This window comes from Jaculus jaculus, chromosome 5, assembly GCF_020740685.1.
Source record: "Jaculus jaculus isolate mJacJac1 chromosome 5, mJacJac1.mat.Y.cur, whole genome shotgun sequence".
NCBI classification, from domain to species: Eukaryota; Metazoa; Chordata; class Mammalia; order Rodentia; family Dipodidae; genus Jaculus; species Jaculus jaculus.
The window spans coordinates 171507198-171521238 of record NC_059106.1 but is presented as its reverse complement, the minus strand read 5'-3'; the positions used below and the strand labels follow the sequence as shown (position 1 = coordinate 171521238).

Below are 14041 nucleotides of genomic sequence, written 5' to 3'. Positions count from 1 at the left end.
CACACAGCACAGTTCAAATGCGAAGAAGGACCAGCCTGCCCCTTTTCCACCAGGTCACCCTTGGCCTCTGCAGTGCTGGCTGCTGGACCCCCTCTGGCCCTGGCCTTCTCCTTCCCCATCTGTCTGGTTCTGATCCTGATAGCAGCTGGGTCACTATTGGCCTCTGAGCACCAATAAAACCTCCGCTTCTCTAGCCTGTCTCCAAGTTGACTGTCACATTGGGGCGGCAGGGCCCCTCCCCCTCTCTCTATAGGCCAGGGCTGGACTTGGAGTTCACTGCTCATGACCTGGAGTTCTTGTGCCCTCACTCTGTTCTCTGCTGCCAAACACTCACTGAGTGCCATGGGCAGCATGGCCGCAGCGCCCTGCTGTCATCACAGGCCACCACTCTTGCCCTTCCCAGAGCCCCCATCCACAATGTATGACCAGCACCAAAAAAAAAAAAAAAAAGCCTTGTAGTTACCTGCTTTTTGCTGGGACATCACATCTGACCAAAAGCAGCTGATATAGAAAAGAATGAAATCTTTGCCAGATATTCATCCAACAAAATGTCAATACCCAGAACAGACTTTAGACTACAGGGTACACCTGCCTCAGAAAACTGAAACACTTGCAGAATCAAGTTTATCTCACTCTAGAAAATACTCACAACAAGGGACATTGAAGTAATAACACACCAGCGGGACACAGAGGTTTCAGTGACATTCCACACACCAGACTGTTCCCAGTTCTGAGCCTGCAGACATGGCTTAGAGGTTAAGGCACGTGCCTGCAAAGCCCAACAACCCACATTCTATTCCCAACGACCCAAGTGAGCAAGATGCACACGTGGTCCACGCATCTGGTAGTTGTTTGCAGGGGCTGGAGACCTTGGTGCCCCATTGTCACTCTCTCTCCTTCATAAATAAATTTAAAAAACAGTTCTAAACATCTGGGAATGGTGGTATGCTCTTGTAATCCCAGTGCTGGGAGGTGGAGACAGGTGGAGTCCTGAGGCTCATGGCCATTTAGTCTGTCCTAGGTGGGAAACTACAGGCCAATGAGACATCCCATTTTAAATGAAAGGTTGATGATGTGTCTGAGAAAGATGCCTGGAGTTGTAATCTGGCTCACACCTGCATCTGCCCCTGCAAACACCTGTGTAGGCATGAGCATATACACACACACACATCAGTATAGTGTCTTTCTGGTACTTTGTGTACATGTGGGGATTTTTCCATTTTGCCTAAGTTATCTAATTTGTTGATAACAATTGTTCAGTATTTCCTTAAAACACTTTTAATTAAAGAGAGCAGAAATGTCTCAGTTTTCACTTATATTTCTTTAATTTAAATCTCTTTTATACAGTCATTAAACAATTGTCAAATTTCAGAAAGCTGGAAGAAGCCATTCTGCATGCAATTCAATTGGAGAAAGAGAAATCACCAGTGAAGATACTCAACAATGAACACTGCAAGCCTTATATTTTGCCAGCTAGGCCAAATGAGTCAATGGGTACAATAGTGGCACGTCTGTCATGGTGGAAACCAAATGTCCTCTACTTGGACTGAAGGCCCACTCCATGGGAGGGAATACTCCCCTGATACTGAAAAACTAATACAGGGGAAGTCATGAGCCCTAGGGGTACAACGTCTGCTGCTCTCTGGCTAAATGTATACACTATGCTCATCAAACTGCCCAGTAAGCACTTCTCTTAAGGTTCATACCATATATTAATGCTACTCTCACTTTGGGTTAGAGAAACTTCTCTTTTCAGATGGCAGTGACCTTGGGATGACTCAGAAGGCACCACAGTGCTGAGAAGATGTGACAGAGGAGTGCTCAGCACTGAAATATCAGTATCACATCTCACTAGGCTCCAGGTCCATTGCGAAAGAGGTGGCAGAAGGAATTTAAGAGCCAAAGGAAAAGAAGGACTCCTTACAACATGCTCCTCCAGACACAAAATAGCCTGGATATCCTTCACCTCACAGTGCCTGATACTACCTACATAAGACCATCATGATAGAAGGAAAAGATCATGACATCAAAATTAAAGAGGCTGATTAAGAGGGGGAGGGGATATGATGGAGAATGGAGTTTCAAAGAAGTAAGTGGAGGGAGAGGGGGCTATTTCCTTGGAATATTTTTTACATTCATGGAAGTTGTTAATAAATAAAATTTTAAATTGTAAACTTTACTGTCTTTGGAGTTTTTATTTTGTTTTGTTTGTTGTGAGACAAGCACAAGAGTCTGGCCTTTTACCCAAGACAGTAAGAGTGAGAGAGTGAGAGTAATAGACAGGATTAGCACGGGCTGGAGAGATGGCTTAGCGGTTAAGCGCTTGCCTGTCAGGCCTAAGTACCCTGGTTCAAGGCACGATTCCCCAGGACCCACATTAGCCAGATGCACAGGAGGCGCAAATGTCTGCAGTTCCTTGACAGTGGCTGAGTCCCTGGCATGCCCATTCTCTATCTATTTATCTATCTGCCTCTTTCTCTTCCTCTCTGTCGCCCTCAAATAAATAAAAAACAAAAAAAAATTTAAAAGAAAGGATTAGCATGCCTTAGAACCTAGGCACTGCAATTGAACTCCAGACTTGTGCCCTTTGCACACTTGCATCAGCTGGTGTGAGTGGCTTATGTGGGATCTAGAGAGTCAAAGTCCTTAGGCTTCTTTGGCAAGAACCTTAACTGCTAAGCCATCTCTCTAACTTTTTTTTAAGAGCTACCATTCAGTTGCATGGATTCTAGCCATTTTTTGCCCTATTCTCTTTCTTCCAGCATGCTTGCATCCTGACTTCCTTCCTTATGATAGCTTTGAGTTTAGTTTCCTCTTCTTTATCCTGGTTCCTGAAAAAATAATATAATTTACTTCAGCTCTTCCTTATTTTTCAACATGGGTTCTTGTGGCTATGAATTTCCCTCCAGGTTCTGTTTTGGCCACACCCCAGTGTTAGTTTGTTGCTATGTTTTATTTTCAGTCATCTCCTGTATGCTCTAGCTTTTGTTTTTATTTCATTGTTGTTGGATGTTGTTTAATTTCCACATATTGGTGATTTTTCCAGCTTTCATTCTCTTTGGACTTCAGGCAAACGCCAAGGATTCACCTGTCTCTGCCTCTCCAATGCTGGTATGTCAGACACACAGCACTGCACCTGGATTTTTATATGGCGCTGGGAATAAAACGTAGGTCCTCCCATTTGCACAGAAAGCACGTTACTGAAGGAGCCATCTCCCCAGCCCCTATTACTTCCTTTTCAGTATTTCAATCATAGAAGCATTTGGAAGACTTCATGTGCTATTGAAACAGACATTTATCTTTCCTATTCATTTCTCTAAATCCCTGAGACATCGATTTAGAAGTTTAGTTTTAGGTACATAAATGTTCATAATTGCTGTATCTAGTTGATTGACTATACTGTGTATCAATAGTTTTTGAGGCAAGGTGTCACTCTAGTCTGAACTCACCCAGTACCACCCAACTCAAGCGATCTTACCACCTAAGCCTCCCAAGTGCTGAGATTATAATTCAGATTTTAGGTGCCCAGCTTTATATCAATATTTCTTGCTGACATTGGTCTCATAACATTTTTGACAAAGTACATTTTGTTTGATTTTATAATTTCTACTCAGATATCTCAGATCACTGTTTGCATAAAATATCTCCTCCTCCTTTCACTTCAGTCTTCTTTTTGTCTGAGGATCTGGAATCTATGTATTGATACAAGGAGAAATGGGAAAGAGGAACTAATCTGAAATAGGCAAAACCTTTACGTCACAATGTATGGCCAGCACGCCCCCCCCAAAAAAAAGCATTGTAGTTACCTGCTTTTTGCTGGGACATCACATCTGACCAAAAGCAGCTAATGGGGAAAAGAATGAAATCTTTGCCAGATATTCATCCGACAAAATGTCAATACCCAGAACAGATACACCTGCCTCAGAAACTAAAACACTTGCAGAATCAAGTTTATCTCACTTTAGAAAATACTCACAACAAGGGACATTGAAGTCATAAAACACCAGTGGGACACAGAGGTTTCAGTGACATTCCACACACCAGACTGTTCCCAGTTCTGAGCCTGCAGACATGGCTTAGAGGTTAAGGCACGTGCCTGCAAAGCCCAACAACCCACATTCTATTCCCGACGACCCAAGTGAGCAAGATGCACACGTGGTCCACGCATCTGGTAGTTGTTTGCAGGGGCTGGAGACCCTGGTGCCCCCATTCTCCCTCTCTCTCCCTCATAATTATTTTTTTTAACAGTTTTAAAATTCTGGGAATTGTGGTATGCTCTTGTAATCCCAGTGCTGGGAGGTGGAGACAGGTGGAGTCCTGAGGCTCATGGCCATTTAGTCTGTCCTAGGTGGGAAACTGCAGGCCAATGAGACATCCCATTTTAAATGAAAGGTTGATGATGTGTCTGAGGAAGATGCCTGGAGTTGTAATCTGGCTCACACCTGCATCTGCCCCTGCAAACACCTGTGTAGGCATGAGCACACACACACACACACACACACATCAGTATAGTGTCTTCTGGTACTTTGTGTGTTTGTGGGGATATTTCCATTTTGCCTAAGTTATCTAATTTGTTGATAACAATTATTCAGTATTTCCTTAAAATACTTTTTCCTTAAGGAAAGCAGAGATGTCTCAATTTCCATTTATGGTTTGTGTAATTTACATCTTCTCTTTTATCAGTCATCAAAAAATTGTCAGATTTCAGAAAGCTGGAAGAAGTCATTCTGCTTGCAGTTCAATGGTCAAGAGATAAATCACCATTGAAGATACTCAGCAGTGGATACTGCAAGCCTTATATTTTGCTAGCCAGGCCAAATGAGCCAATGGGTGCAATAGTGGCACGTCTGTCATAGTGGAAACCAACTGCCCTCTAATTGGACAGGCGGTCTTCTCCATGGAAGGGAATACATCCCTGATACTGAAAAACAAAAACAGGGGGTAGTGGTGAGCCCTAGGGGTGTAACGTCTGCTGCTGTCTGGGTAAATGTATACACTATGCTTATCAAACTGCCCAGTAAGCACTTCTCTTAATGTTCATACTGTGTATTAATGCTACTCTCACTTTTAATTAGAGAAACTTCTCTTTTCAGAGGCCAATGATCTTGAGATGACTCAGAAGGTATCATGGTGCTGAGAAGTGACAGAGGAGTACTCAACATTGCAATATCTCTATCACAACTTTCAAGACTCCGGGTCCATTGTGGAAGTGGTGGCAGAAATAATGTAAGAGCCAAAGGAAGGGTAGGACTCCTGACAATGTGCTCCTCCAGACACAAAATGGCCTGGATATCCATGACCTCACAGTGCCTGACACTACCTACATAAGACCATCATAAGAGGAGGAAAAGATCATGACATCAAGACTGATTGACAGGGGGAGGTGATATGATGGAGAATGTAGTTTCAAAGGGGAAAGTGGGGGAAGGGAGGGTATTACAATAGGATATTGTTTACAATCATGGAAGTTGTTAATTAAAATAAATAAATAATTTTTTAATTGTCAAATTTATTGTTTCTGGGTTTGTGTGTGTGTGTGTGTGTGTGTGTGTGTGTGTGTGTGACAATCCAAACACTCTAGACTTTTGTTTTATGCAAGAGAGTGAGAGTGAGAGTAATAAAGAGGATTCATGTGCCAGGGACCCTCAGACACTGCAATGGAACCCCAGACTAGCATGCCCCCATGTGCACATGTGCACCCTCGCACATTTGCATCACCTTGTGAGCCAGGCTCATGAGGGACCAAGAGAGTCAAAGCCCTTAGGCTTCATTGGCAAGCCCCATAACTGCTAGGTCATCTCTCTAACCTTAGTATTTCCTTTTTAAAGAGCTCACATTCAGTTGCATGGATTCTAGCTATTTTTTTTCCCTATTCTCTTTCATCCCCCACCCCATGCTTTTATCTTGATTTCCTCCATTATGATACCTTTAAGTTTAGCTCCCTCTTCCTTATTCTCATTCCTTGAGGAATAAATTTAGATTGTTGTCTTCAGCTCTTCCTTATTTTTCAACATGGGCTCTTGTGGCTATGAATTTCCCTCCAGGTTCTGTTTTGGCCACACCCCAGTGTTAGTTTGTTGCTGTGTATTTATTTTCAGTCATCTCCTGTATGTCCTACCTTCTCTTTTTTATTTCTTTGCTGACTCATTTGTTGTTGGGTGTTGTTTCATTTCCACATATTGGTGAGTTTTCCAGTTTTCCTTCTGTTTTGATTTTAGGCAAGCTCCAGGGATTCACCTGTCTTTGCCTCTCCAATGCTGGGGTGTCAGACACACATCACTCCACCTGGATTTTTACATGGTGCTGGGGATCAAACGCAGGTGCTCCCACTTGCACAGAAAGCACTTTACTGAAGGAGCCATCTCCCCAGACCCTGTTACTTCCTTTTCAGTATTTCACTCATAGAAGCTTGTGGAAGCCTCCATGTGCTATTGAAACAGATTTTTATCTCTCCTTTTCAATCCTTTCCATTTCTCTGATATATATTGCAGAAGTCCAGTGTTAGGTACATAAATGTTAATAATTGCCATTTCTGATTGATCAGTTATACTCTGTATCAATATTTTTGAAGAAGGATTTCATTCTAGTGTCAATTCACTCTGTAGCATCCATCTCAAAGTGACCTTACTACCTCATCCTCCCAAGAACTGGGATTGTACCTGGAATTTTAGGTGCCCAACTTTGTATCAGCATTTCATGTCATCATCGGTATCATAACAATTTTTGACAAAGTACATTTTGTCTGATTTTATAATTCCCACTCAGATTTCTTGGTTCACTTTTGGCACAAAATTTTGCCTCATCCTTTCATTCCCATTTTTCTGTGTCTCAGGATCTGAAATGTATGAACTGACTCTAGAAGAAATGGGCAAGTGGGAAAAGTGGAGAAATGGCTTAACAGTTAAGGCACTTGCCTGCAAAGCTAAAGAACAAGGTTCAATTCTCCAGGACCTACAGAAGGCAGATGCACAAGGTGTCACATGCATCTGCAGTCCATTTGGAGAAGCTGAAGGCCCTGGCATGCCCAGTTCCCCTTTCTATCTGCCACTTTGTCTCTGTCTCAAATAAATAAAATAAATAATAATAATTTTAAAGAAACAGAGGCAGGCATGATGGTGCACATCTTTAATCTCAGCACTTGAGAGGCAGAGGTAGGAGGATTGTTGAGTTCAAGGCAACCCTGAGACTACATAATGAATTCCAGGACAGCCTGGGCTAGAGTGAAACCCTATTTTGATAAAATATAAAACTTTAAAAATTAAAAAAAAGAAATGGGCAATTGGGACAAATCTGGACTATGCAAAGGCTTTAAATCATTAGTCAGAAATCACTAAAGGGGTTGGGGGATGGCCCAGTCTCAGCTCTCAGGAAGCTGAGACAAGGACCCCCCCCCAGGCCGGCTGACTAGCTAGACAAGCCAAATAGAGAGCTCTGGGTTCAGGTGAGAGACCTTGCCTCCATAAATAAGGTGCAGAGTGAGTGTGGAAGACCCCCCAATGCCAGCTTGCACCTCCACATGCACATACACACACATATGCGTGCGTACCCATACACACATGTACCCAGACACATATGAAGACGCATACACGCTCACTACACACACACAAAAACACACAAACACACACACATAATAAACAACTATGTAGGAATAGCCCAAGACCAGAAAGATTTGTGTTGACAGACACTAAACATTTATGAAAGAATTATGAACATCATCCAAGCTCTCTATAAATTATCTTATTAATTCCAAGGTGGGGCCCACTATTCCAGATACCAGCCAGTGTCAAGAGGTTCAGAGAAGGAGTGTTTTGTGTGCGAACATCTGCCGCTATGGGCTGGGGATGCGGTAGAGAGTGCCTATGAGGCTCATGCTAATCTGGGATCAGGAATGGCTCTGCCCACCAGACCTCCCCAGCAAGGCTGGCCTGGAAGCAATCACATGTCCAGGGCTTCCACATATCCTAGTCCACACCCACTTCCTGCAGCCCGCGTTCCCTCCCAAGACTTAGATCCTGACCCAGGACCTGCCTCTCCCAGGGCTAGTGATCCTAAGAAGACACTGAGTTAAGAATGAAAAGTCAGACTTGGAGTTGTCCCCAAGCTGAGTATTCTAACATGACAGTGGCCCAGTACGATGACTGGGCTGCAAGGAGCCTGTCCTTCCCAGGTGAGAGAAGTCCTTGGCTCACTGCCCTCTGCAGGCCCAGTATTGGGCTATGGAGAGCTCCAGACGCTCAGAAGGGGCATCCTCACTGTCTTTCCCAAACCAGCAAGTCCCATCTCCTTTCAACCAGTCATAGTCCAGGTGACCCCACTGAGGACACAGGCTGGGGAACACAGGAGCCCCTCTGACACAGATCCTGGACCAGAGCCATTCCCTCCCTCCAGCGTCCTGCCCAGCACAGCAGCAGTGTGAGGTCTCATCCCTGAAGGGTGCTCCTTGTCTGTCCCTGAGGCTGACACACCAGGAAGGGGAAGGGTGCTGAGGAACCTCCTGCTGCACAACAGTAAACACATCGGGGGGATAAAAGCCCAGAGCCCAGAGCACCTCACACACACGCCTCATCCACCTCTCCTCACTCTCTCACCTCCCACTCACAGCCCAGCCCGCCATGGCCGCCTCCACCATGTCCGTCTGCTCTGACGCCTGCACCAGCGCCTCCTGGCAGGTGAACGACTGTCCAGAGAGCTGCTGCGAGCCCTCCTGCTGCGCCCCCAGCTGCTGCCAGCCCAGCTGCTGTGCCCCCTGCCTGACCCTGGTCTGCACCCCGGTCAGCTGTGTGTCCAGCCCCTGCTGCCAACCCGCCTGCACCAGCTCCTGCACGCCCTCGTGCTGCCAGCAGTCTTGCTGCCAGCCGGCCTGCTGCTCCTCCTCCCCCTGCCAGCCGTCCTGCGGTGTGCCCGTCTGCTGCAAGCCCGTCTGCTGTGTGCCCGTCTGCTGTGGGGCTTCCTCATGCTGCCAGCCCTCTTGCTGCCAGCAGTCTAGCTGTGCGCCCTCTTGCTGCCAGTCCTCCCCCTGCCAGCCATCCTGCGGTGTGACCCTCTGCTGCAAGCCCGTCTGCTGTACCCCCGTCTGCTCTGGGTCCTCCCCTTGCTGCCAGTCCTCATGCTGCCAGCCGTCCTGCAGTGTGACCCTCTGCTGCAAGCCCGTCTGCTGTACCCCCGTCTGCTCTGGGTCCTCCCCTTGCTGCCAGTCCTCATGCTGCCAGCCGTCCTGCTGTGTGCCCGTCTGCTGCAAGCCCTGCTCCAGCGTGTCCCTGCTCTGCCGCCCCGTGTGCAGACCCACCTGCTGTGTGCCCACCTCCTCCTGCTGCGCCTCCTCCTGCCAGCCCAGCTGCTGCCGCCCGTCCTCCTGCGTGTCCCTGCTCTGCCGCCCCGCCTGCTCCCGCCAGGCCTGCTGTGGCCTCTCCTCGGGCCTGAAGTCCAGCTGCTGACCTGGTTCTCATGCTCATGAGGCTGCTTCCCCACTTCTGTACCTACTCTCACCTTGACCACATTGGATGACTGACCCCTCCTCTCACAAGTGTGGATTATTTTCATGTCCTACTAAGAGCCCACCTGTTGTTGGTTTTGCTGCTCTGACTGCCTGTGTCCCAGGCTGAAGCTCACTCTGGTAGCTGTGGCCACACCTGAGCTATGACACTACCTGTGTTCTAATAAAGCTACTGTGTCTCATGCCAACCCCTGTCTTGTGTGTGGCATGGTGTGGTGTGGGCATGTAGGAGGCTTGTGAGCCCAACTGGCCAGGTCTCTTAGGGCATGTGAAATGCTGGTCTCAGACACTTCTTAGGGCTGCCACTTCAGATCTGAGGCTGGCACTCTGGTGGACCTGGGCCCCTAAACCACAGCTGCATTTTCCATTCCCAGACTGCTCTCTGGGACTGCAGCTCACCTGAGCCTGACGCTGCATCTGCAGAGTCCCCGACAGACAAGTCCTGGATGGCAGTTCTCATCCCCACTACCAGCGAGGTGGCCTTTCCCCCAGCTTTTCCCACCCCCCCTCCAGTCAGACACAGGAACCCCACCTCACCCACGAGGACTTCACTCCAGCCGGGGCTCCTTGCCCTGACGCCAGCAGCCTGGAGTCTGAAATACCAGCTTCCCCTGCAAGCAGCCTTCTCCTGATCTTTCCTTTCTGGATTCTGACCCCAAACTTATCCTGCTGTGGCCCTGGTGTCCCACAGCAGTCACAGTGGCATAGAGATGCCCCCTGCCACCTTACAGCCTGGTGGCTGCACCTGCTCCAGAGCCAGGGCGCCACCTTCCTAGCACGTGGATCTCAGAGACGCAGGCTGGGGGACAGCGCTCTGCGGCCAGGCCTGGCCCTCATGAGGTGCTGCCACGCTTACGGGCCTGCCTGCCTCGCCTTCCCTAGCAGACCACCCGGGACAGTCAGCAGAGGGTCCCCGAGGTACTGTGCCCAATTCTCGGCAAATGCAGGTCCCCACCAAGGACACAGCGCAGACCCAAAGGGTCGATTGAGCTGTATCCTGCTGTGATTCTTAAGAGGCCAACAGGCAACAGCTCAGGCTCCGTCCTTGGCTTGACTTCCTCAGGGCTTGGGACCCTCCTCTGTGCCTTCTAATGGCCACAAGGTTTGGTCAGAAGCCGGGCAGAAGGCTAGGCTCACCATGACATTGTCACTGTCACCTCCACATGCTGACATCCAAGTCACAGACAGGACCTCAGCCACCCTGCTGTCCGTGGGTGCGCTCTTCTTGGGGATGCAATAGCCCTGGTACCTACAAGATATTGTCTCCTGTCTTGTCAGAACCTCTGTCCTGGAAAATAGATCCTAAAAATGTCAATCACAGGGTGGCCCTGTGACCCTGCCAGCCCAGCCGCAGACATCAGTCCAGGAGAAGTGAAAACATCCAGTATGCAAAGCCAGGTCCACTCAGGTGCAGACCACTGGCGACAGCAAACAGGGGGGACGACCCAAATCTCCACCAGCATGAGGGTGGACAGACACATGTGGTCCCTCCCCAGGGAAAGGGCAAAGCCGACACACCAAGGCCCGAGTACACCCCGGAACTGTCAGCCCGGTGAAAGAAGCCAGGACAAAGGCCACAGGTGGAACATAAGGACAGGGCACCCAGAGATGGACAGCTGCCCATAGATGTGTTAGCCTCTTCATTGCTGTGGCCTAACAATATACCCCTCCTAATACAGAGACACAAAAGGAGAAATGGTTCCGCTCGGCTCATGGTTTCGGAGGGTTCAGCCCACAGTCCTTGGCTCTGCTGATTCTGGGCTTGTACTGAGGTAGAACAGCATGGCAGGGGGCAAGACATAGCACAGAGGCCACTTAGCTCATCACAGAGAGGAAGCCGAGAAGAGGGACCAGGAATGACGCCTAAAGGCCCTCCAGTGACCCACTTCCTCCAGCAAGGATGCACCCACCAAAGCTTCCTCCATTTCCAAAATAACAAAATAACTGGGGAACAGGCATCCAACATGTGAGCCTACAGGGGGACCTTCTGTATCCTATCCACAACACTGGGCATCAGTGCGGGGGGAAGAGCACAGAGAGAAGACTAAGGGTCACAGGGTCTGAGGGTGCCCTAGGGTCACAGTCTAGTGAAGGTCAAGCTCTGAGAGGAAGTTCTGAGACTCTTGGCTATGCCTGCAATGTGGGAAGTCTGTGGCTTGCCAAGCACATCTTGGTAACGATCCCAGCAGGAGCCCCAGCTCTGTCCCTTCACCTGAGCAAAGGTGCTGAGAGCCATGGGAGCCTGGTGGATGCAGATCCTTAGGGCTTTTCAGGTCAACCCTGAAACTGATAGAAATGGGCCAATAAAGCCAGCCGCACCCAATGTCAGGGTTTTCGGGGCTCAGAGGAGTACAGCCGTGGAACTTGGGGTAGCAGTCATCTGGACCCCGCCCCTTCCCCGCCTGTAAGCATGACTGTCAGCCAAGAGAGTCTGGGTGAGGGAGTCAGCATGAGGGAGAGGCACTGCCAAGCAGAGGATCACAAGGGGTCCAGGAAGACACAGGGCAGTGATGGTGTGCCCACATCCACAGGCACCAATGGGTATGGATAGGACCAGGCCCTACCTGAAGTTTTCTCCCTCCACATACACGTGTATGCCAAACTCCGTTTATCAGCTAGGCTTAGAAAGAGATGAACCACAAAAGCCAATTAGAACAATTATAGCAGGCTGGTGGGATGGGTTAGCAGTTAAGGCGCTTGACCCCAAAGCCAAAGGAACCAGGTTCAATTCCCCAGGACCCATGTAAGCCAGATGCACAAGGTGGCGCATGCGTCTGGAGTTCATTTACAGTGGCTGAAGGCCTTGGTGAGCCCATTCTCTCCATCTCTCTCTCCCCCTCTCTCTCTTAAATAAATAAGAACAATTATAGCAATATACCATAATAAAAATATTTAAAATGTCAGAATTAGCCAGGTGTGGTGGTGCACACCTTTAATCCCAGCACTCGGGAGGCAGAGGGTGGAGGATTGCCATGAGTTTGAAGCCACCCTGAGAATACAGAGTGAATTCCAGGTCAGCCTGGTCTAGAGTGAGATCCTACCTCAAAAAATAAAAACAAAACAAAACGAACAAAAATGTCAGAGTTGTTTATTTCTGGAAATTTCCATTTCATATTTCTGAACTCAGTTGCCTGCAGGTAAGTGAACTGCAGAAAATAAAAAACAGCAGACAAGGAGATGGGGGCTGGCTGTATCTCAGAAAAACAGGACAGGATGCTATCACAAAAGGAGGAGGAGGGAGAGGAGAAGGAAGACAGAGAGAGAGAGAATGTGTGTGCATGTGCATGTGTGCGTGTGACAAGTTTGAGTGGATGTCCCCCAGTAAATTCAGTTTTAGTGAAGCTTCTTGGATTTCCAGCTGCCTGGCTGAAGGAGGTGTGTCTGTGGGCGGCTCCTATGGTCCATCCCTAAGGGGCTACTGGGAATGGATCTGGAATTCCGGCCTGCAGGTGTGCAAAGTGCTTGAGGTCTGCCTGGACGCCTGGAGTGTTCTTGCTTATGGTGCTGCTGCTGGAGTTTCTCTCTGCGTGGGCCTGTAAAGGGGGCCAGCTTCTCCCTCCATTGTGGAACATCCCCTGGATCCGTAAGCTTCAACAAATCCTGTTCCTCCCATAAACCATCCCTGGTTTGGAAGTTCATCCTAGCAATGTGACTCTGACTACGGCACCATCATACCCAAAGTCCTGCGGGAGGAGAGAGCTCCCAGACCTGGGCATGGTCAGGAGAGACTGGTGAGATGAAGGAAGACAGGAGAGGTGGTGTGAGACCAGAGTAGACCAAGGAAGGAAAGCATCACGGTATTGGGGAGCTGGAAACAGGAGTAGTGGTAGACGGTTCTAGAAAGAGATGAGGTCACCAAAAGAACAACTAAATCACAAACCCACCCTAGGCATGATGGCACACACCCGTAATCCCAGCCCTGAGGCAAGAGGATCAGATGTTCAAGGTCATCTTTGGCCACCTCTGGTGAGGCCAGCCTGGGCTACATAAGACTCTTGTCTCAAAGAAAAACAGACAAACTGAGATATGGAAATATTTTGCTGACAGAAATTTACATCCTCAGCTGCATGGGATAGATAGCAAAATTTAAGCATTCAACTCAATAAGCTAGAAAAATACTTTAAAATAAGTTTAAAGGAGTAGGAGGGAGGAACTCTACACAGGAAGGAGAGGCAGGAGTGTGATGAGCCCTTGTCATAAAACAGAACAACACAAAAATAATGAACAAGGGCCGGAGAGATGGCTTAGTGGTTAAGGCATTTGCCTGGAAAGCCAAAGGACCCAGGTTCAATTCCCCAAGACCCATGTAAGCCAGATGCACAAAGTGGCACATGCATCTGGAGTTTGTTTGCAGTGGCTAAAGGCCCTGGTGTGCCCATTCTCTCTCTCTCTCCTTCTTTCTATCTCTCTCTCAAATAAATCAAATAAAATAGAAAAAATAATAATAAATAAATACCAATAAATATGTAACTGATCCTATAAATAATAAACAAATCAATAAACTTATTTTTTATTCTTCAAACATATTTATTTATTGTGTGTGTGTAT

The 14041-nt window shown here is 48.0% G+C and overlaps 1 protein-coding gene across 5 annotated transcripts; it reads left to right on the top strand.

Moving 5' to 3' along the window:
- Nucleotides 1-8612: 8612 nt before the first annotated feature.
- LOC123460865 (keratin-associated protein 10-3-like) lies at nt 8613-9434 on the top strand. Of its 5 annotated transcripts, none has more exons than XM_045150906.1 (2): nt 8613-8759; nt 8844-9434. In XM_045150906.1, the coding sequence occupies exons 1-2, from the start codon at nt 8613-8615 to the stop codon at nt 9432-9434; spliced, it is 738 nt and encodes a 245-aa protein (XP_045006841.1). The 5 variants fall into 5 exon arrangements, with proteins under 5 accessions (XP_045006841.1, XP_045006845.1, XP_045006844.1 ...); XM_045150910.1 differs by having other exon boundaries at nt 8613-8945; nt 9117-9434; XM_045150909.1 differs by having other exon boundaries at nt 8613-9022; nt 9128-9434.
- The last annotated feature ends 4607 nt before the right edge of the window (nt 9435-14041 follow it).